This window comes from Lynx canadensis, chromosome B4 (assembly GCF_007474595.2).
Source record: "Lynx canadensis isolate LIC74 chromosome B4, mLynCan4.pri.v2, whole genome shotgun sequence".
Taxonomy (NCBI): Eukaryota; Metazoa; Chordata; class Mammalia; order Carnivora; family Felidae; genus Lynx; species Lynx canadensis.
The window spans coordinates 113,923,201-113,948,712 of record NC_044309.1 but is presented as its reverse complement, the minus strand read 5'-3'; the positions used below and the strand labels follow the sequence as shown (position 1 = coordinate 113,948,712).

Sequence of the window (25,512 nt, the reverse complement as noted above, 5' to 3'; positions counted from 1 at the left end):
GCGGGCGTGCGCTCGGCGGCCGCGGCGTCCCCTTGCCCGCCGGAAGGAGCGGCGGCGCCAGCGTCCTGCCGCCTGTCCGTCACGCAGCCGCCCACGCCGCCGTCGCTTCGGATTGGTCGCAGGCCGGGCCGGGCCCCTTAGGGCCCCGCCCCCCGCGGATGGACAGGCCGGGAGGGCGTGGCGCGACGGGCGGGTCCGCCCAGCTGTCAGTTACGGGGGCGGCCCGGCCGGCGGGCGGGCGCTCGCTGGCTACCTCGTCTCTCGCTCGCGCGCGCTCCCTCTCGCCGCCTGTGGGGAAGTCGGGGCCGCCCGAGCGGCTGCCGCCACCGCCTCGCCCCGACCTCCTCCCCGGTCCCTTCCCGGCTCAGTCTCTCCCGCCCGCGCACCCCCGAGTAGTGAGTGGTCCCGCGTAAGGTCCGGAGAGTCACCGCGGCGGCCCGGGTGGTGTTTAAACCATGTTTAGGAGGATTTTGCAGAGGGTAAGAGAGTGAAACCGTCTTTCCGGCAGCACGTGAGCGGGAGAGCCCGAGTCCGGGGCTGCGGGCGCCGCCGCCGAGCTGAGGAGCCCAGGCGGCGGCGTGGACGCCCCTCCTCAGCGCGGGCTCCTTCCTTCTGTAGGCCCCGCAGCCCCGGGAGGCGGTTAGGCCTCGGCCGTCCTCTCCGGGGGCGGGCCGCGGGGGCAGGGAGGGCGGGTGGGGCGGCGGCGGCGGGGCGGCAGGCCGGAGCCCGGGCCGGCGCCGAGTCCCCGGCGGCCCCGCGCGCCCAGGCCCGGCGCCGCGCTCCCGCGCGGGGCTGTCAGTGCGACGGGCGGCGGGGCGGGAGGGTGTGGTGCCGGCGCGTTCCTTCCAGCTCCGGGAATGGCAACGCAAAGGGAGTTAGTGCGTCCAGACGGGTGGAGAGCGCCCCGTGGGAGATCGCGGGAGGCTTGCTCAGCCTCTGCATCCTTCGCGCCCACCGCGCCCCCCAACTTTGCACGCACCTGCCACTCTCGGCTGGACAGTATTGCAGGGTAATGTGGTTAAACCCGGCCTAGCTCGGGCCCAATCGTGGTACCGACACTTACTGGCAAAGTCAGCTGAGGAAGAAGATATTACTCACTCTTGGAACCCCCCCCCCCAACCCCCAATTAAAAATGCGTTTCCCCCTCTCAGCCCAGGACCCTTTTTGAGCTCTCCAAGAATAAATTCGCAGTAAGCCTTATCCAGTGATATACGCATACTCCTTCACTTTCTGCCAGTGCTACTATCCCTATTGGAAATCTGGGGGGGGGGGGGGGACAACAAAAAACCCTTAAGATATAAAAAATAAGAACATTGGAAAGCTGTAGGTGTGTTGTTTAGAAATCAGTTCCTGGAATAATAATAGGGCATATTTTCCTACAAGAGTTACTGTACTCAAGTTTTTGTTTTGGATAGCTTTTTTTTTTTTTTTTTTGAAAGTGATGCGGGGTGGGGGTGTGCAACAAAATGTAAATGACTGAAAAGTTGGGGCCAAACTCATTAGATGGTTGCTGGGGGGAGTAGCCTCACTAGTTCAAAGGACAAAAGAAATTAGTGCGTTTGTAGTATTCGGCCAAGGAATGTGCCAAAGACAGTTGAGTCATCCACTATATGGAAAGGGAGTGTTCTTGGCTCCTGCATAGCTTTGTGAAATGTTCAAGTCATGTGAAACTTGGTCATCCGTCAGGGGGAGAAATAGTTAACTTTTGAATCTACCACCCTGTATTGACATTTGATGATTTTCTGCAGTGGTTTTGTCAGAGTCTTTTAAAATCTTGATAAGCTGATGATTTTGGCAGTAGCAAGGGCATGCCCTTTACCCTTGCCGTCAGTTCCTGTGTTCGATAGTAAGGACATCTGTGCGTGATTTGCTTGTAGTACTTGGAGATTTTTCTTTTATGGGACCTGGAGGAACGGATTAGCTCATGCTTCAGATTGTGTTTCTGTCGTAGTTCCACATCTGAAAATTAGTTTGCCTATGGTCTGCTTTAAAGTTTATAAATAAAACAAAGTGTTTACTGACTTACCAGCAGCTTCTGGTAGGGTTGCCTGGCTGGCTCAGTCCGGGGAGCATGCGACTCTTGAGCTTGGGTTCAAGTTGTGAGTTCGAGCCCCATGTTGGGTGTAAAGATTACTTAAAAAAAAAAAAAAAGATTAATAAAAAAAAAGTATTCTGGCATTTATAGATTCGTTTTCAGAAATATGGAATACTTTCCAGTACTCTTGGTTTAATGTTGTTAAGCATTACCATCATATTAGGACTATTTTTATATAAAGACCACGTGTTGATACATACACATCAACTGTGACCGAAGTTTTAATTAAAACTGCAAAATTGGAATTTGTTCTGGTTATTACTGAGATGTGGTATAGAATCATCACATATGACTAAGTCAGTTGAAGACTGACTTTCTTAACCAAGGCATTATTGACATTTGTGACTGGATAATTCTTTGTTGTGGGGGCTGTCCTTTGAATTCTGAGATGTTTAGCAGGATCCCTGGCTTCTCACTTCAGACCAGTTGCACCCTTCCCCCATTCCCTTTCCCCTCGTGACAACCAAAAATATCTCCGTACTTTACCATATTCCCCTACGGACAAAATTGCCCTTGATTGAGAACCACTGTGTTAAATATGTATACTCTTTTATACGTATAAAATTTGAATTGTTTCTCAGTTACTTTTTGTTCCTTGTGTATTTATTGAGTGTCAGTAAATGTCAGACATATGCAAGGGGCTGGGAAACACTTGATAAATGGGTCCTCCCTTTAAAACGCACAGCCAGATAGAGGATGTCGACCATTTAAAAGTAATTACAGAGTGCCCTGGGTGCCACTCTGGGTCAGGGTGTTGGGACCATCAGGAAAACTTCTGGTAGGAGGGCATATTCCTACAGTATATACTTTATTGACTCCACAGGTGGTATTCACTAACAAGTATAACTAGAATCTTTAAATTATGTAACACGGCAACCATTTTATTTTACCCCACCCTGATAATCTTATTTCTCAGCGGAGGTGATAAGATATTAAGATGAAAGTTGCTAATTTAGGGATTTGTTTGAAATGGTCTCCATGCTTTAGCGTTCTCTTTTTAGATGACCTTTTCATTTTAACTGCTGTTATTTTCTTCTGAATAGTGTCCTTTAAAAAGCATTTTTAAAGAAGAAACAGACAATGTGCTTGCAGTCAGTTGTAACTCTGAGTCACTGAACATCACCAATAAGGTCCCAGGGTACTTTACAGAAAATGTTTCTGTTTTCTTCTTCCTTTTTCGTTTCCATTAGCTTACTATAAGTTGTCTTTCTGAGGCTTGAAAGGGTCTGATTTAGAAAAAAAATTCTTTTTATGGTTGCTTCAACATGTATGTATTGACTATTTCGCTTAATGGTCCTTTGAAGAGAATTACGAATTTAAAGTGCTTGATGACCATGGGGCGTCTGGCTGGTTTAATTGGTGGAATATGCAATTCTTGATCTTGGGGTTGTAGGTTTGAGCTCCACGTTGGGTATAGAGATTCCTTAAAAATAAAATCTTAAAAAAAATAATAAAGTGCTTGATGACCAGAGAGATAGATGATCAGCATTTAGTACTTTAGGCAGTATGTAAACTTCGTTGGTATTTCTTTCTTAAGGAATTTACAGTGGTTTAATTAGAGTATTAGATTTCCTTTTGCCGGTATATGCCAATAACATTGCTAAAGAAAAAAATGGACTTAAGTATTCTAGAATTGTAGAAATAAAAGGCTTCTTTTATGGTCAGCAGGTCTATTTGATTTTAAAAATGAGGAAGTATAAACAGATTAAGTGATTTATCTAAGGGCAACACGGTTAGTAGATGTCAAAACTGAGCCAAGAGCCAGATTCTCCCAACTCAATCCATTTCTCTTTTTCTGGTACCTTGTTGCCCTTTCCACTACTACTCAATTGATATGGTTAGCACTCTGCTAATCACAGTGGAAGATATTGGGAAAATATGAGACATAACTTCTTCCTCAAGGATATGATTAAGTGCCAGAGAAATTGGTACAGACAATGAAGGCTGTAGTGGTACAGAAGAGGAAAGATCAGAATGATCCTGTGTGAGTGGGTAGTCTCCTTGGAGAAAATGAGCATGAGGTGGGGTTTTGGAGAATGTGTGTGTGTAGGAGAGGTCTTAGGAAGGTTTCTTTTTAGAAAGGAGTTACAGTATAAGTAAAGATGCAGAGATGGGAATGAGTTCATTCTTCCTGCCTTCCTCCTTCCTTTACATATTACTTTTCAGTAAGCAGATATTTGTAACACTTGGCTATGTGCTAGAAACTGGGGATACAACAGTGAATAAGATACAGTCCTTACACTCAAGTAGCTTACACCAAGTGACTTTTAGAGAGAAGAGATCTGTTTACAGCACAGAGAAATTGAGAGAGAAATTTACAAAGATAGTGTGACACCCCGTTGTGGAGATGCTTACTTTTCTAGCTCATCCCTGTTCAATGCAAATGTGAATTTCATATGTAATTTGAAGTTTCTAGTAGCCACATTTAAAGTAAGAAGAGGTGAAAAAAGATAAAGTAAAAAGAGGTGAAATTAATTTTTAAAACATATTTCTTTTGACCATGTATCTAAAATATTCAATATAAAAATTATGATATATCTTACATTCTCTCTCTCTCTCTCTTTTAACTAGGTATCTGAAATCTGGTGTGTATTTTGTACTAATAGCAAAGCTCAATTTGTACTAATCATATTTCAATTATTCTATAGCCCTATGTATTGGGTGGTGCCGTTTTAGTTGAATACATATTTAACTTTAAACTTTTTATTTGGAACTAGTTTCAAACTTACAAAAAATTGCAAGAATAAAATAATAGGAACAAGGAACAGCTTTTTAAATTTTTTTTTTCAAGTTTATTTATTTATTTTGAGACAGAGAGAGAGAAAGGACAGAGGAGGGGCAGAGAGAGAGGGAGAGAGAGTGAATCCCAAGCAGGCTTTCAGATGTGGGGCTTGAACTCACAAACTGTGAGATCATGACCTGGGCTGAGATTAAGAGTCAGATGCTTAACCTACTGAGCACCTAGGTGCCACTACAAGGAACATTTTTCTCACTTTCTTCTCTCTTCTTTTTCTGTGTCTTTTTTTTTTTTTTCTTCTCTGACTCATTTGAGGATCAGTTATGGTCTTTTACCTCTGAATACTTCAATGAAGAATAGGGATATTTATTTACATAGCCACTGTATAGTTGCCAACTTCATAAATATACTTTGGTTCAGTTACTATCTATGATTCCAGTTTTGTCAGTTGATCTGGTATGTCCTTTGTAACATTTTGCCCTCACCAGTTTAGGGTCCAGTTAGGATTAGGTATTATATTTAGTTGTCATATTGCTATAGTCTCTTTTTATCTGGAACATTTCCACAGCATTTGTTTGTATTTATGAAGAGTACAGATCCCCTCCTGCTTTTTTCCCCCTACACTGTTCTTCATGTTATGTTTATGTGATATTTTCTTGTGATTAGATTGAGATTATGCATTCTTGGCCAGGATGTTGCCTAGAAGATGTTGCCTCACATCTGGAGACCCAGGGTGTCTTTCTGTCCTCCGTAGGTGCTGTTAGATTTGATTACCTTGTTAAAGGTCAAGGTGTAACCCATTTTGACTGTATAATACTATTCTTTCTTCTTTTGCCATTAGTAGGCATCTACTTATAAGACCCTGCAAATATCTTGCTCCTTATCAAAAATTTCCCTTAAATTTAGCATCCATTGTTCATTCTTTGTTGTTCATTGCCTATCTAGTCTTCACCATAATGACTGCAAAATGATGATTTTCCCACTCCAGCATTCCCTTCTCCTTCACCAATTGGTCATTGGGTTTCTGTTCCTCCTTCCCTCTCTCCCTCCCTCTCCATTTCCTTTCTGTCAGCTTCCTTTTTTCTTTACTAATTTCAGTTTTTAAAAATGGTTTATAACTCATCACTGTTCTTAATTATTTTGGTGCTCTAATTGTGTCAGATTTGAACAGTGGGAGCCCATTAGGGTGGCCCTGTGTCCTTTTGACATTCTCCAATAATTTTTTTTAACCTCTTCGCTACTGTTTGGTATAACAGTGTATTCTAAGCTCATCCATTACTCTTTCCTAGCCCTGAAAATAGCCAATTCTCTGAGGAGCCCTGTGTCTTTTAGTGGGGATCCAGATCTGGGGTAACTTTTCTTCTTGTTTATTTCAGCAGACAAATCTGACATTTTGAACTTTATTCTGTAGGCATTATGAAATCAGTAAGATTTTATTAAGCAGGGGTGCCTGGCTGGCTCAGTTGTAAGAGCATGTAATACTTGGTCTTGGGGTTGTGAGTTCGAGCCCTTGTTGGGTGTAGAGATTACAAAAATAAAATCTAAAAAAAAAAAAAAAAAGGTTTTATTAAGCAGTGAAATATATCTGGTATGCAAGACAGGCAAAATTTTCCTCTACCTTCTTAGGGCGTGTCTGGCTGGGCCTAAGAATTTAACTGACATAAGGCAGACTAACAGGAGAAAAGCATGCAAGTTTTATTAAATTTTTACATGTATATGAGAAGCTTCACAAGAGTATGAGGACCCAAAGAAGTGACCAGACCAGGTGTTTATACCTTGTAGACAAAGAAACAATACGTTTGTGAAGAATTGACAAGACAGTGGGTTTGGGTTAGGGGTAGTAAATGGTGAAGAAGTAGCCAAGAAGATAAAGGTTAGTTGAAGAGGTTTGTTTATGCAGATTTCTCAGTTCCAAATTCTCTGTGTCTACTGATGAGAAAATCTTTTTTCCTCCTGGTACAGCGAGGGTGCCTTTCACATGAGAGTTTTATCTCTTGCTTTCAAAAAGAAAAAAGAGGGTCAGAGTGTTCTTATACCTGCTGTTTTAGTGCCTTTAATTAAAGATAATCAATATGCTAACCTGGCATATTTTGGAATGACATTCTGGCTTTCTTCAGGCACAGAGTTGGGAGTTAAAAAGTTTGTGGAATGAGTATGAGAGGAATGTTTTAAGGAAGAGTAATTTGTCAGTGTTGCATGTGATGGATTAAAACCATAGGAGAGTATAGGTATAGATGAGATAGGAGAGATTTTGATATTTTAGGCGCTCGGAAATTATAATTTACATGAGAATGACAACAGTGTGTGCAGAAAAAGGTAATGTATAAGGAAGACCTTTTGAACATATCTCTTCCTCACATGTCTAGTGTGGGCCCACTGTGTGTTGTGGACACACTGATGAGTAAAAGACATAAACCCCCGTGGAGCTTGGTGTAAGAGAAACTGTTCAAAAATCCCATAGCTATATGGTCATGTGGGTGAGTCTTAGGAAGGAAAAGCACAGGGAGCCCCAAGAGCATACAGCAAGAGGGACCTGATCTAAACTAAGATGTTAGGGAAGGCTTCCTAGATTGGTTACACATTTAAGTTTGATGCTACTAATTTATGAAACACATTTTAAAAAGTGGTATTATTTTCTCTCTGTGGAGATTTATTTTTAGTGTGTTAAGAATAGCGATTGAGATACAAAAGAACCAGGGCTCGAACTAAGTTTTCTCTTCTTATCCTGGTGGTCTTTTGCTTGAGCTAAAGAGACAGTATAATTAGTGGTTAACAGTCTGAACTCTCGAGCCAGACTGTCTAGGGTGATATTTGTTTCCTAGTTACTAGCTGAGTAGCTTTGGGCAAGTTACTTGATTTCTCTGTCTCCTTAATAATAATAGTACCTGTCTCATAGGGTTGTTGTGAGGGGGGACTGAATTAATACACATAAACGTCTCTGACAGTATCTGGCACAGAGTAACTACCTCTCTATAAATGTTAGCTATTGCTGATGTTGGTGTTTTGTTACTATATACTCCAGGTTCCTTCAAGGAACACTTTTCTTATCAATCTCCTTGTGTATGTGTGTGTGTACATGTGTGTACAGTCATTCATCATACTATTGGGCATTTATTCTGTGCAAATTGCTGGGCTTGGGGATAAAAATTCTTGCGGAGTTTTAATGAGGGAGACAGATACTTAAATAATTACAAAGTAATTTGGAAGATGTTGGGGCACCTGGGTGGCTCAGTTGGTTAAGCCTCCAACTCTCAGTTTAGGCTCAGGTCATGATCTCACAGTTTGTGAGTTCGAGCCCCACATCGGGCTCTGGGCTGACAGTGCAGAGCCTCCTTGGGATTCTCTCTCTCTCTCTCTCTCTGTCTCTGTCTCTGTCTCTGTCTCTGTCTCTCTGTCTCTCTCTCCTCTCTCTCTCTCTCTCTCTCTCTCTCCCTGACCTTCCCTGCTCATGTGCCCTCTCCCTCTTACAAAATAAATAAATAAAAACTAAAAAAACCCACAATGTAATGTGCTAAGTGTTAATAGATACACAGAGGAAGTGTGAGCACAAAAGACAGAGTAATTCTGTGAGGGGAGGGGTAGGTGGAGACTGTTGAAGGCCTTACGGACACTGGCAGTGACAGGCCAAGAGGAGCAAGGGAGAGAAGCCATCTTTAGAGACGGGGACCAAGCAAACGCAAGAGCATGAAATAGCCGAGCACAGCATTAGGGGAATTGTGAACATTTCTGTATGTGGATGGGGGTAGTTATAAGAGATGAGATTGGAAAGTTTTGGTCTATATACCATAGGCGATAAGGAGCCTTGGAATTTTTTAAATGATGAAATCTGTAATAAGGAAAACCCTCCAAAAATATTTTTTCCAGGTAATCTTTATAAAAAGTAAATTGGGTAAACCACTCTTTTGTCTAAAATCTGTTGGTGACTAATCACTGCCCACAGGAGATGTCCAAACTTTTTACTTTGGCACACAAGGCCCATAATGCTCTGGTCCCTTTATAGGATTTCAGACTCATCTCCATCTACTGCACATGCTCTGCCCCTGCCTTTCTCACCAGTTGTGTTTCCCACCAGTTGTGTTTATCCTGTTCTCTCATCCCTTCATACCTCCGTAGAAGTGCTTCGTTCTGCTCACAGTGTCCTACCATCACTTGTAGGCATTGCTCAATTCAGATGACACTGGGACTTACTTGCCTGCTTTTTTTTTTTTTTTTCCCTCCTCTTCTCCCAGAACATCCCATACTAATTAGGAGAACAGGCTTTTGGTATTAGACTGTCATTTAAGGTCTGGGCTCCTCCACTCATGAGGGTGAGATGTTGCACAAAATTTCAGGCTCTCTGAGACCCAGTTGCTTTATCTGTAAATGGAGGATTTTATATACCTCAAGTGTTGTGGAAGGATTAAATGAAATAATGTTCATGAAGCACTCACCACAGTATCTAGCATTCAGTACACATTTAGTATTTAAGAGCTATTATACTTCAGGTCTCTAGAAAAATTTTTATGTTGTTTTTGTAATTTGTTTACTTGATTATTTGTCTACTAGACTTGAGCTCTCTTATGGTGGGGATTTTGTTTTCTTTTTTAGTGGGTAGGCTCTAAGTTAGTGTTTGATGCTTGGTGGTTTTTCACTAACATACTCTGACTACTTGGTGGCTGTGTAGAGAGGATGGCTACATTAGGGGAGAGACTGGCTAGAGAATAATAACTTTTTATTCCTAAAATTGCTGCACATTAGAATCATTTAGAATTCTTATCCAAATTCTTCCATTGAAACAGAATTTCTGGATCTCTAGTTTTCAGTTCAGGAGATGGTTAAAGCTTGAATTTACACAATGGCTTTGGGGATAGAGAAAGAATAGAATGATTTTCAAGAAAATTAAGGTGTAAAATTGATAGGGTTTTTGGACTTGTGAGTAGTTGGGTAACTGAGAGGATGATGGAATGGACTAAGGTAAAGAGTAGAGGAGGAAGAAGAGCAGGTTTGGGGAGGAAGATGAATGTGAACTAGAGGTATGGCCATCCCAGTGGAGATGTTCACGAGGCAGGTGGAAATATAGGTCCAACACACAGGAGACAAGTGGAGGCAAGTATTAGATACGTACAGATGTTGTAGAGAAGTCAAGTCAAATAAGGACAGAGAAGTGTCCACTGAATGGAACAGTTGAGTCATACCTAGTTCAGTTTCAGGAGAGTCATAGGGATAAATTGGGAAGTAAGGAAGTAGAAGCAGGGAGCACAGATTACTTCCTGAGGAATATAGAGTAGAGGAAGCAGAAACTAACTTAATATTAAATGCATGAATGAAATTTGTCATCCTTAGACCACGTTCTAATAAATGATTTTATCTTATTTTAAAGGTTTAAAAAAATTTTTTTTTAATGTTTATTTTTGAGACAGAGAGAGACAGAGCATGAACAGGGGAGGGGCAGAGAGAGAGGGAGACACAGAATCTGAAGCAGGATCCGGGCTCTGAGCTGTCAGCACAGAGCCCGACGCAGGCCTGAACTCACAGACTGTGAGATTGTGACCTGAGCTGAAGTCAGATGCTTAACTGACTGAGCCACCCAGGGACCCCTGTTTTTTTTTTTTTTGAGAGAGAGAGAGAGAGAGAGAGAGAGAGAGAGAAAGCACAAGTGGGGGAAGGGGCAGAGAGAGAGGAAGAGCAAGAGAATCCGAAGCAGGCTCCACACACACTGCCAGCGTGGAGCCCAATGTGTGGCTTGAATCCATGAACTGTGAGATCATGACCCAAGCCAAATTCAGTTGCTTAACCAACTGACCCACCCAGGTACCCCTAATAATTTTTATTTTCAAGAATTATAAACTTCCTCAAATCAGTTTAAGTTGAAAGGGGGATTTATTGTAAAATTTCAAAGTGATCCATGAATAAGAATTGCTATACAGTTGGGTCTGAAGAGAATGGTGTCAGGGACAGAGGGAGTTTTTCTCTTTGCCTCACTCTTTCATGGACCACTGGCATCATTGTGTCTCTGTGTGCATCCTCCTCATTGCTGCCTACTCAGTATGCTCAAGACTCCAAATGGTCATCTGACCACACAGTTCTACTTACTTTTCACCTTAGTTTTGTGTAGCCAACTGACTCAGTGTCTCAATTCCCAAAATCCAAGAGAAGACTAAAATGTCCTTAGCATCTTTTCTTGTTGGGTTGTGCATAGGTCTCTGGCTGGCCAAAGGTGTTCATTGATGGTTTAGTCAACTGAGGCTGGAAGTGGAGTTGGTCATATGATACTTAGGACTGTTCCTTCTAAGAGTGGTATCATGAAACACACATTTTACATATCATTCTTCTAGAAATAAGCTTTACCATATCATTCTTCTAGAAATAAGCTTTACCATGGCTCTGAAATAGTGATAATAGTTATGATTAAGTTCATTTGGTTCTAGGAATAAAGGATCCATCAGCTTAGCTCAAAAATAGCATAGTAGTGGTTATAAGGATGCACTTGGCAATAAGATGGAATTTCATAGAATTTCAAAACCAAACATTTAATATGGTGCTGAGCCTCTCAGACATTTTTACTGGAAGGCTTTGAAGGCTCTAAGGCAGTGCTATTCGGAACTTCATGACAGGGCTTTATAGATTATCACTCTAGAGTTGAGCTATTAAAGGACTCAGTAACTCTTCATATATTTGTGTCCCCTATATCTATCTACTTTTGATTTTGCTCTCAGCTAATTTTCTTACCCTCTATTCTAGTTTTTTTTTTTTTTTTTTTTCTTCATGGCTTCTACATACTCAGAGTCTATGGTCTTTTGAAACCTGGGGCGCCTGGGTGGCGCAGTCGGTTGAGCGTCCGACTTCAGCCAGGTCACAATCTCACGGTCCGTGAGTTCGAGCCCCGCGTCGGGCTCTGGGCTGATGGCTCGGAGCCTGGAGCCTGTTTCCGACTCTGTGTCTCCCTCTCTCTCTGCCCCTCCCCCGTTCATGCTCTGTCTCTCTCTGTCCCAAAAATAAATAAATGTTGAAACCTTAGCTGGCTTATAGCTTTGATTTGCTGAAGTCTTTCATGTACTTTTACTTTATCTCCTGACTACACTGTTTATCTATTTAGTGCCAGTTTATGTGGCTAATTGATCACTTTTCTTCATGGTTTGCAGTTCAAAGGCCTAATAAGCATGGAACTCAGCAGTAGTTCATTCTTGGTATTGGGGTGCTTTTTTTTTTTCTTTTTTTTTTTTTTTTGCCACGCGGCCATAGTTCATTCTTGGTATTGGGGTGCTTTTTTTTTTCTTTTTTTCTTTTTTTTTTTTTTTTTGCCACGCGGCCATGTTATTGGCTGCTAGCTAGCTTGTGAATATTTGCTGTTTGGTCCAGGTGATCACATCTTTTGTCATGGCAGTAGACATGGGGTCATATAACCTAGCTGTCTTGGACTGTATTCTCAACCTGGACTATGGTAGGATAGTTTACTTTAGGATGGAACCGTGGCCATTGCCTGTACTATGATTGATTGACATATTTAATACAATAACATGAATAATTTAGTTGCACTGACATCTGTTTAAGTGTTGCATGGACTGTAGCAGTAGTTGAAATTTAAAACCACCCTTTCCCCCGTCATTTCAATTTCTAATATCAGACTATGGCTAAGTTTTACATAAATATGCTAATATAAAAGTTTTTAGAGTTTCATTGATACTTTATTTGGACTTTATTGGCTAAATAATATTTGGAAAATGTATTAAGAATTTCTGTCTTTATACAGTGCTATGTCAGAATACATTGTCTTGTGAGATGGATTAAATGGTAAATCATATTGAGTCAGATCTCTGATAAGGAAGTATGCATTATTTTGTCCTGTGAGACATTTTTTTAATTTAAACCTCATATCTGCTTGTACCTTTTAAATATTTGAAGCAATGATCTAGTTTTGAAATAAAAATATTTAAAAATAATAAAATATGTTTCTGGTTATGAACCATGTATATCATCGAAGTTTGAATATATCAGAAAAGGAAAATTGAGAAGCAACACGGCTATAGCATTGTGGATGGTTTAACATTAAGAGCACAAGCTTTGAAGTCAGATGGAATCCCAGCTTTATGCATTATTACATTAAAAAATACATTTTTTAATGTTTATTTTTGAGAGAGAGAGAGAGAGAGAGACAGTGTAAACAGGCAGGGGGCAGAGAGAGAGGGAGACAGAGAATCCGAAGCAGGCTCCGGGTTCTGAGCTGTCAACACAGAGCCCAATGTGGGACTCATACTTGCGAACTGTGAGATCATGACCTGTGCCGAAGTTGGACACTTAACTGACTGAGCCACCCAGGCGCCCCAGTGTGTTATTATATTTGTAAGCTTAGCTGACAATTTATTTAACTTTTTTTAACTGTATTTCCCCCCTTGGCTAAATGGGAACAATCCCTTTGACTTTATTCAAGGATTGCTAAAAGCATTAAATGATATAGTGTAGACAAAGTGCTTGGCATTATGCCTGTCATAGAGGTTATACGTTAGCTGTTGTTAATAGAAAGATAGAATATTTCATTTAGCAGACGACCGATTGACATTTTTTAGTATAAATTCAAGTTTCTTACTTGCATCATTTTAAAAATGCAAATAATCTAGAAGAAGTGGATACTCTGAGCTTTACAATAAGATTCATGGGTTATTTTGATTTTGTTAAATTTTTGAGTATAAAAGCACCTGGGCAAGTAGAGAAATCCCTGAATTTGAATCAGAAGACTTGAGTTCATGTTCTCTATCTCTGCAGTCAGTGTGATCTTAGGCAAATCATGGAGTTTCTCTTGACTTCACTTTCCTTATCTGTCCACTGAGGGCATCATCACCTAGGCAATTTCTAAAGTGCTTTTCAGGGTAAGCCTGTTACTTGAAAACCAAAAGAGTACCAAGATTTTGAGTCTGCAGATCATTTGCAGCCCTGAGGTAGCATTTTAAGTGTTATATAACAAATCAAAATAACTTTTAACCTATTTTCTAGCATCTTTGCTAAGGAAAAAAAAAAAACCTGTCTTTAGAGCAAGAATTCAGTGATAAAGTTTGATAACTCCTGTAAGGTTACTGTCACAGCACTGCCATGTAGTAGTTTCCAGAAGATAGTAGGTCCCCTTCTCTACTGAGATCTTCCTTGCCCCCAGCGTGTAGCCCTTTATAAGTATCTCAGATGCAAGTAAGGGACATTCATTGCAGTAGATGCTTTGATGCAGCACCTAGATCTTCCTTTAAGATGGAGTCACATTCCCCTAGCTGCCTGGAGTCATGGCTGCCGATGGCTCTTGGCTGCATCCTTCTCTGGGAGTTGCCCTAACAGAAAGAAGCTGCCTGATCCAAGATTATGTCCCTTTCCTGGAAACAGCCTGTACTGCATTACTGGTTGATGTGGAGAATACAAAGAATCCTCCTCTTGCCTTGGTTAGGGACTTCTGTGAAGGGCCATCCAGCTTTAGGACTCTTGGTGGGATTAACTAAGGCCACTGTTATAATTGTGCTACTGATTAGTACTGTTCGTCTGCTTTCTCTGCCCTGTCATATTGCCCCTGTGCCCGTACAGGTGTTCTTGGGAGCACTGCCCAGTAAAACTGCTTGTAGTTTTCAGGGCCTCAGAGTCTGTTTCCTTGGGAGCCCAGATTATGAATCATCTGCTATTTGGATAGTGTGTCTTAGAGATTTTTGTGTCATAAAACATGATTATATTCAGGACGGATTTTAATTTTATTATCTTTGTGTTCTACTTCTTTAAACTGATCCTCTATAGATCTCTTAGAAAAGGAATCTGTAGTCAGTAGATTAGAATTTGTTAGATTCTAAAGTACCATGCAAGACCATTTGCTGGGATTTTGAGTGTAGCACATTGATGCTCTGTTCGGGAAGTTTTATTATCAGCACCATTCCCAGTTCCCTCAACAGATTTTAAGACTTAAAGAATGAAAAGTGGCTTCTTCTTTTTATTTTTGTAATGTTTATTTATTTTTGAGAGAAAGAGACCAGTGTGAGTGGGGTGAGGGCAGAGAGAGAGGGAGACACAGAATCTGAAGCACGCTTCAGGCTCCGAGCTGTCAGGATAGAGCCTGATGCGGGGCCCGAGCTCACGAACTGTGAGATCATGACCTGAGCTGAAGTTGGACGCTATCCGACTGAACCACCCAGCTGCCCTGAAAAGTGGCCTCTTCTTAAAACTAGATTTTGAACCCTATTTTGGTATATTTTTGTGTCTGTCTATCTGTATTTTTTGAATCAAAACACCTGATACTCTAAATTTGCTTCAAATATATAGCTCAATTGTGATTATATGTTAGATATTTAAAAAATGTTGGATATTAAATACTTTTACTGCTTTACTTAATATTGACTTAACTGTATGATGTCTGTAAGCCCAATTTAGATACTAATAACTTATCTGTAAAGTTAGTTTAATAGTCTCAGTCTCTTACTGATTTGACTGCCTTTTTCTTTTCTTTTTCTTTTTTTTCTTTTGATTGGCTGCTTTTGAGAGATGTTAGTTTCACATAACCATTAATAACTGGTAAAAGTTTTAGAGTTTTGAAAATGTCGATAAGAAGCAAAGTGTATATAGAGATTGGAAATATAGTTGATTGTTTCTGTGTTTTTCTTCCTGTTTATTTTGAGAGAGAGTGAGGGAGCACAGGGGAGGAGCAGAGAGAAAAAGAGAGAGAATCCCAAGCAGGCTCCTTGCTATCAGCACAGAGCCCCACATGGGAATTGATCTCATGGCCATGAGATCATGACCTGAGCCAAAAGGAGCTGGAAGCTTAACTGACCGAACACCCAGGCGCCCCTGGACGTGCTTTTAAGTTAGCCAGTTTAGGACTCAAATGAATCATGGAATGAGAATTTTAGAGCTGGAAGGACCCATGATCTTGTCCTGTCCCTGTAATTCTTCCTTGAAGAAGTTGAGATTAGAGAAATTGTCTTGATGGAGATCAGACAGATGACCAAGAAATATTTTGGTTAGTAGAGAGAATATTGAATTGGGACCTGGGAAACCTGTTTTAATTGCAACTTTACCATTACCAGAGTGATGTCAATCAAGCTTAGTTTCTAGGGCTAGTTTCATCATCTATGAAGTGATACAATTGGAATATAATTTCTGAGATGTTTTCCAACTTTTAAACTTTGTTTCTTGTCTTAATGATATGAATGACTACTATGTACAGTATATCTACCAAATGCTAGGCAGTGTTTTAAATATTTTAAGTGTATTATTTCATGTAATTCTTACAACAGTTCTGTGAGGCTGACATTATTAGTTCCACTTTACAAATGGGAATTTGGGGCTTAGAGAAGTTAAATAAATCTACAAAGCTTCTTAGTGGGTAACTGGAATGAATGCAGATCTGTGAGACTCCGGCTTCTGTATTCTGAATCACTATTCCTAGATTTAGGTGGACTTTTGCTTTTGGAACACTTAATAGGCGCTGCTGAAAATAGGAGCCAGTTGCATTAGGTAAATATATGCTTCTGACACCCGTCTCTGGCATAGGGTAGTATTGCGTGTCAGTATGTTAGCCAGGAAAAGACTTAGGATTCAGAAGTATATTGTGTGTTAGTACTTAGGAAATTTTGGACAGGATTGAAATTAGATACAACTGGGGGATAGCCTCTTAGAAGCCCCTTTGAAAGACAAATTGAATAGGAATTGCACTCAATTTAGCATTAATAATTTAACAACATGAGTGATTGTATTTGCTTACTCATTAAAGTTGTAGGATGGTTCCAGGTTAGGTGGAATTGCTCACATTTCAGAAAATAGGAATTGTTCTCAGTTGAAAGCTGATGAAAATGAGTTAGTTAAATGTGGTATGTTGGCAAAGAAGCTTGCCATTTTTAAAAATTATTTATTTATTTATCTTAAGTAACCTCTCCACCCAGCACGGGGCTGGAACTCATGACCCCGAGATCAAGAGTCACACGCTCTACTGATTGAGCCAGCCAGATGTCCTGAGAAGCTTACTATTATTGTATGTGGTTGTATGATGGATAGAGAAGCTTCCGTGAAGTCATTGGTACCATAAGTTTTCTAGGTCATATTATTGCAAAAGTCTGAGTAAGCTTTCTTCCTTCAGGATATATTCTGTTTTAAGAAGGCAGAGAAATAAGAAGGAAGTTTCAGGACAAAAAAAAAAGTAATTAGCAAAAATGAATTATGAAACAAGTTTAAAGGTGTTAGAATTATAATGGAGATGAGAATAAAGAGTATTAGTGACCATTTTCAAGGTTGAAGACTTAGAGCAAGTAAGAAGGACTTAAGAGACAAATTTTATGTGAAGTTTGAGGCTGACAGCCAGGAGTTAGAATTAGGAATACAGGAGGTGTGAAGTGAAAAGTAGAAGGTCCCCTCCCTAGGGAACACTGGTAATAGTGTCTTTGTATTTTTCCACAATTTTCTGATGCATATATATCCATTAATATTATACAGATATGATCATAGTCTTCATATTGGCTTTGAATTTTTTTCACTTAATATAGTTTGGAGATCTTTAAGTACCAGCACTTTCAGAACTACTTCTTTTATTATTTGTTTATTTTTAATAACTACATTATATTCTGTGGATTAGCAAAATATGGCTAGTCCCCTGTTCTTTCCTTTTACTCCCTAGGCTTCTTGGGCTTACTTAGGTCTGTTTACTAGGACTATTTTTGGCAAACTTGATAAAAGATTTTTTTGGTGGTGGTAGTAGGATTATGTAGTTATATCTTTGACTTGCTTACTTTTCTGGGAAGGTAAATCCCAGAAGAAAAGCCACCTCTACTCTGGAAAAATAAAGGATACAGAAATGGGGAAAATGTAGTTCTTGGGAGGTACAGCTTTTGTTTCCAGTGCTTTTGAGGATGGGGTCACTAGTTTTAAAACCTCTTGTGGGATGAAACTGTTGAAATGTTGATGGGTCAAAAATGAATTGCTAGTTTTATACAGTTGTTTATATAAGTATGTAATTTAAAGGCTCTTTAACTTTTTCACCATTCAGCTCCTTTCTTTTTTTCTCAGATGCAGGAGTTGTCATCAGATCCAGATACCTGACTTTTATTTATAAATTCATGTCTCAAGCATACCATTTTGGGAAAGAATCTTACTATGTTTTTTAGAGTAGGGTAGATAATAGATGGTAGAATCATTAACACATGAGAATCTTATGGATTTTAAATGAACACAATAAAGACAGACTCTGGATAAGTTTAGAACGTTTTAGAAGGTTACATTTTGGGAAAATGTGACAGGAATGTGGATCATCTATTGAGGTTTGCTTCTTTTTTTTTTTTTTTTTCTTTTTAATATCAAGAAAAGTTTCACTGTAAAAGTAATTTGACTATGGATCTAAAATTCCGAAAAAAAAAAAAAATGAGCAACACCAAAACCAGAAAAACTAAAAACCAAAATATCCATAACTGTTTTGCTACAGAAATCATTATTTATATTTTGTGATATATATCCTTTGAATCTCTCATATAAATAGTTTTTGTACACAATTATAATTACAGTGTGTATGTTTTCTTATTTTTCTGTGCATCTTTTATAATCATTTTAATGGATGAATTTGAAAGTAGTATCACTTTTTCCTTACTTGGCATTTTATGTTAAATATTTAATAGTTATGAATAGGATGTTTGCTTGTTGAGACAAATGTGTAGTGAATTGCTGTCAGTCTTGGGTGCTTACGGTGCATCTCAGTGGAGATGTCCAGCAGAGAAGCAGTATGGTTTAGTGATGATGAGCTGGTTTGCTCAAGTTAAAATCCTTTCTTCCATTAATTAGCCATGTGACTTTGGGCAAATTACTTATTTCCACACCTCATTTCTCTCGTGTGAAATGGAAATAATGATAGTATGTACCATTAATGTTTTTTTGCTGAGGATTATTAAGTTAGTTGTTGTGCTCAATCTTGCCCAGTGTTTTACTAGATTTTCAGTTCCTTTAAGGTAACATCTAGATAGTAATGAATGATGATGTTAGAGGAGAAAAAGAAGACCTTTAATCCTCCAGATTGTATGTATCATTGGGATGGAATATCAAGTATTAGAGACAGATTGGTAATGGTTGGCATGGATGGCAGATGGATGGGCTGTGTTGATCTTTTCAGCAACCCTCAAATGATTGTAGTTTAGTTGGTGTAGTAGAGAGAGCAATGCAAGAGGAATCAGAAGATTAACATTTTAGATTTTTTTTTAAATTTATATTCAAGTTAATTAACATACAGTGTAGTCTTGGCTTCAGGAGTCGAACCCAGCGATTCACCTCTTACATATGATACCTGGTGCTCATCTGAAAAGTGTGCTCCTTAATGCCCGTCACCCATTTAAAATCCCCCCACCCCCTTCCAGCAACTCTCAGCTTGTTCTCTGTATTTAAGAGTCTCTTATAGTTTGCCTCTCTCTGTTTTTATCTTAGTTTTCCTTCCTTTCCCCTAGTTCATCTGTTTGTTTTTTATATTCCATTGATGAGTGCAATCATACAGTATTTGTCTTTCTCTGACTGACTTATTTTGCTTAGCATAATACACTCTAGTTCCATCCACGTTGTTGCAAATAGCAAGATTTCATTCATTTTGATTGCTGAGTAATATTCAATTGTATATATATACACCACATCTTCTTTATCCTTTCATCCATTGATGGACATTTGGGCCCTTTCCACACTTTGGCTATTGTCAGTAGCACTGCTATAAACACTTGGGTGTATATGCCCCTTCGATGCAATGCTCCTGTATCCTTTGGATAAATATCTAGTAGTGCAATTGCTGGGTCATAGGGTAGTTCTATTTTTAATTTTTTGAGGAACCTGCATACTGTTTTCCAGAGTGGCTGCACCAATTTGCATTCCCATCAACAGTGCAAAAGGGTTCTCCTTTCTCCACATTCTTGCCAACATCTGTTGTTGCCTGAGGTGTTAATTTTAGCCATTCTGACAGGTGTGAGGTATTATCTCATTGTGGTTTTGATTTGTATTTCCCTGATGATGAGTGATGTTGAGCGTCTTTTCATGTGTCTGTTTGCCATCCGGATGTCTTCTTTGGAAAAGTGTCTATTCATGTTTTCTGCCCATTTCTTCTCTGGATTATTTATTTTTGGTGTGTGTGTTGAGTTTTGTAAGTTTTTTATAGATTTTGGATACTAACCCTTTATCTGATATATATCATTTGCAAATATCTTCTCCCATTCCATAGTCTGCCTTTTAGTTCTGCTAATTGTTTCCTTCGCTGTGCAGAGAAGCTTTTTATCTTGATGAGGTCCCAATAGTTCATTTTTGCTTTTGTTTCCATTGCCTCTGGAGATGTGTCAAGTAAGAAGTTGATGTGGCTGAGGTCAAAGATGTTGCTTCCTGTTTTCTTCTATAGGATTTTGATGGTTTCCTGTCTCACATTTAGGTCTTTCATCCATTTAGAATTTATTTTTGTGTGTGGTGTAAGAAAGTGGTCCAGTTTCATTCTTGTGCATGTTGTTGCTGTCCAGTTCTCCCAGCACCATTTGCTAAAGAGACTGTCTTTTTTCCATTGGATGCTCTTTTCTGCTTTGTTGAAGATTAGTTGACCATACATTTGTGGGTCCATTTCTGGGTTCTCTGTTCTGTTCCGTTGGTCTCCGTGTCTGTTTTTGTGCCAGTACCAAACCATCTTGATGATTACAGCTTTGTAATATAGGTTAAAGTCTGGGATTGTGATGCCTCTAGCTTTGGTTTTCTTTTTCAACATTACCTTGGCTGTTCGGCATCTTTTCTGGTTCCATACAAACTTTAGGATTGTTTGTTCTAGCTCTGTGAAGAATTTTGATGGGGATTGCATTGAATAAGTAGATTGCTTTGGGTAATATTGACATTTTAACAATATTTGTCCTTCCAATCCATGAGCATGGAATATTTTTCCATTTCTTTGTGTCTTCTTCAGTTTCTTTCATAAGCTTTCTAGTTTTTAGTGTACAGATCTTTTACCTCTTTGGTTAGGTGTATTCTTAGGTATTTTATGGTTTTTGGTGCTATTGTAAATAGGATCGATTCCTTGATACCTCTTTCTATTTTGCTTCATTATTGGTGTATAGAAATGCAACCGGTTTCTGTACATTGATTTTTTATATCCTGCAACTTTGCTGAATTCATGTATCAGCTCTAGCAGTTTTTTGGTGGAGTCTGTCAGGTTTTCCATGTAGAGTATCATGTCATCTGCAAAGAGTGGAAGTTTGATTTCTTTGCCAACTTGGATGCATTTTATTTCTTTGTGTTGTCTGCCTGCTGAGGCTAGGACTTCTAACACCATGTTGAACAAAAGTGGTGAGAATGGACATCCCTGTTGTGTTCCTGATCTTAGGGGGAAAGCTCTCAGTTTTTCTCTAAGGTCTTCTTTCTGATTTTTGTTAACAGTACAATCTTGAGAAGTCTTTTAGCCACTTTGAATCTGTTTTCTCATCTCTAGAGATAACATTTACCCTTCCTGTCTCAGAGATGTCATTATGACTAAAGTGAGTTGAAGACTATAAGTGAGTTGAAGACTTAAGGCACTATATACAAATGTAAGCTTTTTATTAATTTAAAAAGACTAAAAATGAGAGAATGCATACAGAGACCTTGATACAGTATTGGGCACACTCTGCAATGAAGGATAGCTGCTAGTGGTATTTGTCTTCTCCTTTTATGTGTAAGGCTAGCCCTGTTTACTGTTTAGATTATTAAGTAGTTTATGAATATATTATTAATACCTACTTTGATTTTTTTTTCTCTCTTCTCTGTTTCAGACTCCTGGGAGAGTTGGCTCTCAAGGTTCTGATTTAGATTCATCAGCTGCTCCTATAAACACAGTGGATGTCAATAATGAAAGCTCTTCAGAGGTATGGAAATAATAATTTGGCAATAAAATTTGGTATTATTAAAGGAAAACGAGCAGAGACTTGAAGTAGTGGTCAGTAATTTAAACTTTCATAGGAAAGGTCTCATCCTTCTTACAAACTGAAATATGACTTTTGAATCACACTTCTAGAAAAATACGGTGTTTAGTTCTAAGACTAGAAAGTGTATATTAAATTGAAAATTAATATTGTTAATTTGTCTTCATTGCTAATGTCATCTGAACTTAAGGAAGATTTTGACATCTGTTTATAAAAATTACCAATTAATTAGTGTTTGTACTGGCATGAACTACTGAGTTAATGAAAAATTAGATTAACTTATCTATAAAGTTTATACATTATTTGCTGTCTTTACAACTTTGCAAGAACTTTTATCTTTCATAGTTTATTAAAAAGTAATGGGGAAAGTAAGAAAGAACTCAATATTTTTGAGAAGTTAGCCTTAGTATTTGCTTTATTATGATTAATTATTTTTAACAAACATTGTTTGCTCATTATAGAAAAATGAGAAAAGGGAAGAGAAGAACATAAAAACCACCAATAATGTCCCTAAGATATGGATGCACTCACATTCTGCTCTGACAGTTTTTGTCACTTGCCCCTTTCTGGGCCCAGTTGTACTGCCTACCTAGTTCCCCTTTTCTGTGCTCCCCTTTCCACACCTGTTTGCTGGTGAGTCTGTTTTCTGTCTTGTGTATTTCTGGTTTTGTCTCTATGCATTCATCTCCCTGTTTTGTCTCTTTCTGGCCATCTGATTTCATGTATATGGGTATTAACCTTGAGAAGATCTAAAAGACCATGAAAGTGAGAATAAAAGTATCAGTTGAACTTTATTAAGAGCAAGTTTAATTGTTGACCTCAGTTGGATCAAAAAAAAAAAAAAAAAGAGTCTCTAGTGCGTAGTGAGCAGTGCCTGGTGATCCTGCTGTATTTTCTTCTTAGGGTCATTTTCCTACTCTTTGAGATAGTTTTACTGCCTTCTATATCCTCACATCTCTCATGTGTGCTACCCTCTCCCATCTTCCCTCAGTCACCTTCTATATCATAGGAAGTATTGGCTGAATGTCCAAAGCTATACTTGGCACCTTTGTTCTCTCTTTTTTTAGTACACAGAAAACAGTTCCTTTTCTTATCAAATTTCAATCCGTTCTCTTGTGCTCTGGATTCCATTCTCTCACATTCTCATTTTATTTTCTGTCCCTCCTGCCACTAGTTTTTATCCATGTCATGAATTATTCCTATTGGCATATAATACTGCTCTAGAGGTTCATATGCCCAGTGCTTGGGTACGTATTTGTCAAGGTCTTGGGTGATCTCTGTCTCTCTCTCTCTGTCTCTCTCTCTCTGTCTCTTTCTATCAGTCTCTCTTTCAGTTTGTTTCCCTTTTACCTTGGCATCCCACTTTGTACAAACCCTAGGTTTTAACTTTGTGCCCTTAGCAGCCATCTATATGGAATTTGAAATGTCTCTGGGACTTTAAAGAAATAGTCAGAAGGGCACCTGGGTAGCTCAGTCCATTAAGCGTCCTACTCTTGATTTTGGTCCAGGTCATGATCTCACAGTTTGTGAGACTGAACCCATGTCAGGCTTGGTACTGACAGTGAAGAAGCTGCTTGGGATTGTTTCTCCCTTTCTCTCTGCCCTTCCCCTCCTCAAAATAAAAAACTTAAAAAAGAAATAGAAATAAAGCAATACCTTGCTTTATTCATATGATATTTATGTCATTTTATTATTTAAGATAATGTGTAATATTGTCTTCGTATGGGCTGTTATAACAAAAGTGCTATAGACTCAGTGGCTTAAACAACAAACATTTACTTCTCAAGAGTTCTGGAGATTGGGAAGTTCAAGATCAAGGCAGATTCTGTGTCTGGTGAGGGCCTGCTTCCTGGTTTATAGGTGGCCATCCTCATATTGCTGAAGCGGCAAGAGAGCCGTCTGAGATCTTTTACAAGGGCACTAATCACATTCCTGAGGGTTCCACCCTTCTGACCTAATCACCTCCCTAAAACCCCATCTCCTAATACCATCACATTGGGAGTTAGGATTTCAATATAACTTCAACATAATTCCAATATGAGGATACACAGTCAGTTTATATCAGACATGTAATGTGTATAATATGTAATGTAATAAGTGATTTTTTATATCCTTTAGTTATCACCAGGATGGTTGTTCAGAGTATTTAGTATAATGAATCGCCAGAAGCAGATGTCTTTGTTCACTCTTTATCCCTTTCTAGTCTGGCTTCCATCCTTAGTACCCACTGAACTACTCATTGATGACCCGCATTTTCCTGCTCCTTTGGCTAGAGAGGGCAGGTTTTTTTGTAAGCGCTCACTGAAGTTTCCAGGTTGCCAGCTTCTCCAGCACCCAGTCTGGAATATATGATGCAAAAGAAAACCCAGAGTATTCATCATTGTATCAGTGCTTGGATCCCAAGATCCTTAGCTGGTCTTCCTTCTCTTCACCTTTCAGAGTTTTCTTATGTTTGTTTTATATATAATGTCTAGGGATGTTAGGTGTGCTCAACAGGAAGAATAGGGAAAAGTGTATCTATTCCTTTCTGTCTGCAACTGGAAATCTGACCACTTTAAAAGTTGGATTATTTCTCTTTTTATTATTGAATTGTAAGAGTTATTTATCTACTCTGGGTGCAAGTCTTGTCGATAGTTTGATTGCCTCCTATTTGCCCTGTTGGCTAGGGAAGGATTCCTGTTCTGGGCTCACAGGGATGGCTGAACATAAACTAACCTGACACTGGACAGATGAAGTCAACAGCAGTTTATTATTCAAAAGACTCATGACCCAGGAGGACACTGTATGCCATGAAGGGCCATATGAGGATTGGACTCGGGAACGAAATGAACAACCGCGGGCTGAGAGAGGCAAGGTTTATAGTATCAAGAGGATGAGGTGCCCCTTGGTTCCTGGAGCATATGATTGGCTTGTTAGAATAATTCTGTGGGCTGACAGGGAACTGAAACCTGCTGTTTAGGCATACGCAGGCTCTGTGAAGAGGAGGGGTGTTTGACTGCAGGCCCCTATCTGTGGGAGCAGAGTGGGGAGGGAACTTGTAGTTAGGCCACGTGAAGCTCTCCCCTCACCTGTTGACAAAGGAGTGCATAATACTGGGTCTCAATTTTCGACTTTACACCACAATCAGATATATGTGATGTTATGTTTTTTTCTTAGTCTGTGGTTTGCTTTTCATTTTGTTCATGGTGTCTTTCAAAGAGAAGTTTTTAATTTTGGTGAAGTCCAGTTTGTCAGCCTTTTCTCTTATGGATAGTGATTTTGGGTCGTTCTATGAATTTTTTTGCCTAGCTCAGTGTCATAGAGGCTTTCTCCTATGTGTACCAATGGTACTTAAAAAAATTCATTTTAATGTGTATATTTAAGTCTGTGGTTTCTTTTAAAATATTGTGTATGGTATGGGATAGTGGTTGAGGTTCATTTTTTCCATATGGATATGGAAACCACAGCTTTTTATATAGTTGTTTCAGTACTATTTGTTGAAATATTACCTTTTCCTATTGAGTTAAATTTTTGCTTTTGTGGGAAGTCAATTGACCTTATATGTGTGGTTCTGTTTCTTTATGCTCTTTGATCCAGGCATACAGATTTCCTGCTTTTAAGGTGTGCCAAGTTTTTTCTTATCTCTGGACATCTGTATGCTGATCCCCATGTCTTTCCTGTTCTTTTACTTTTCTGCCTGGTTAATATCTTATTATCCTTCAGGTCTCATTACAGATAATTACTTTTTCAGTAAACTTCACTTGACTCACATGTAGGATAGATGCTTATTCCATGTGCTCCTGGGGAATTGTATTTCCTATCCTTTT

The 25,512-nt window shown here is 39.4% G+C and overlaps 1 protein-coding gene across 3 annotated transcripts in view; it reads left to right on the top strand.

Moving 5' to 3' along the window:
• Nucleotides 1–272: 272 nt before the first annotated feature.
• Nucleotides 273–25,512, top strand: part of EEA1 (early endosome antigen 1) — a 115,062-nt gene continuing 89,822 nt past the window's right edge. Inside the window, exons 1-2 of one of the 3 annotated variants that reach the window (XM_030323372.2) lie at nt 273–479; nt 21,557–21,649. In XM_030323372.2, the coding sequence (XP_030179232.1) occupies nt 456–479; nt 21,557–21,649 (117 nt within the window). In that variant the 5' untranslated portion in view covers nt 273–455. Of the gene's footprint in view, nt 480–21,556; nt 21,650–25,512 lie in introns of those variants that run through there. The other 2 variants (XM_030323371.2, XM_030323374.1) reach the window with 2 other exon arrangements.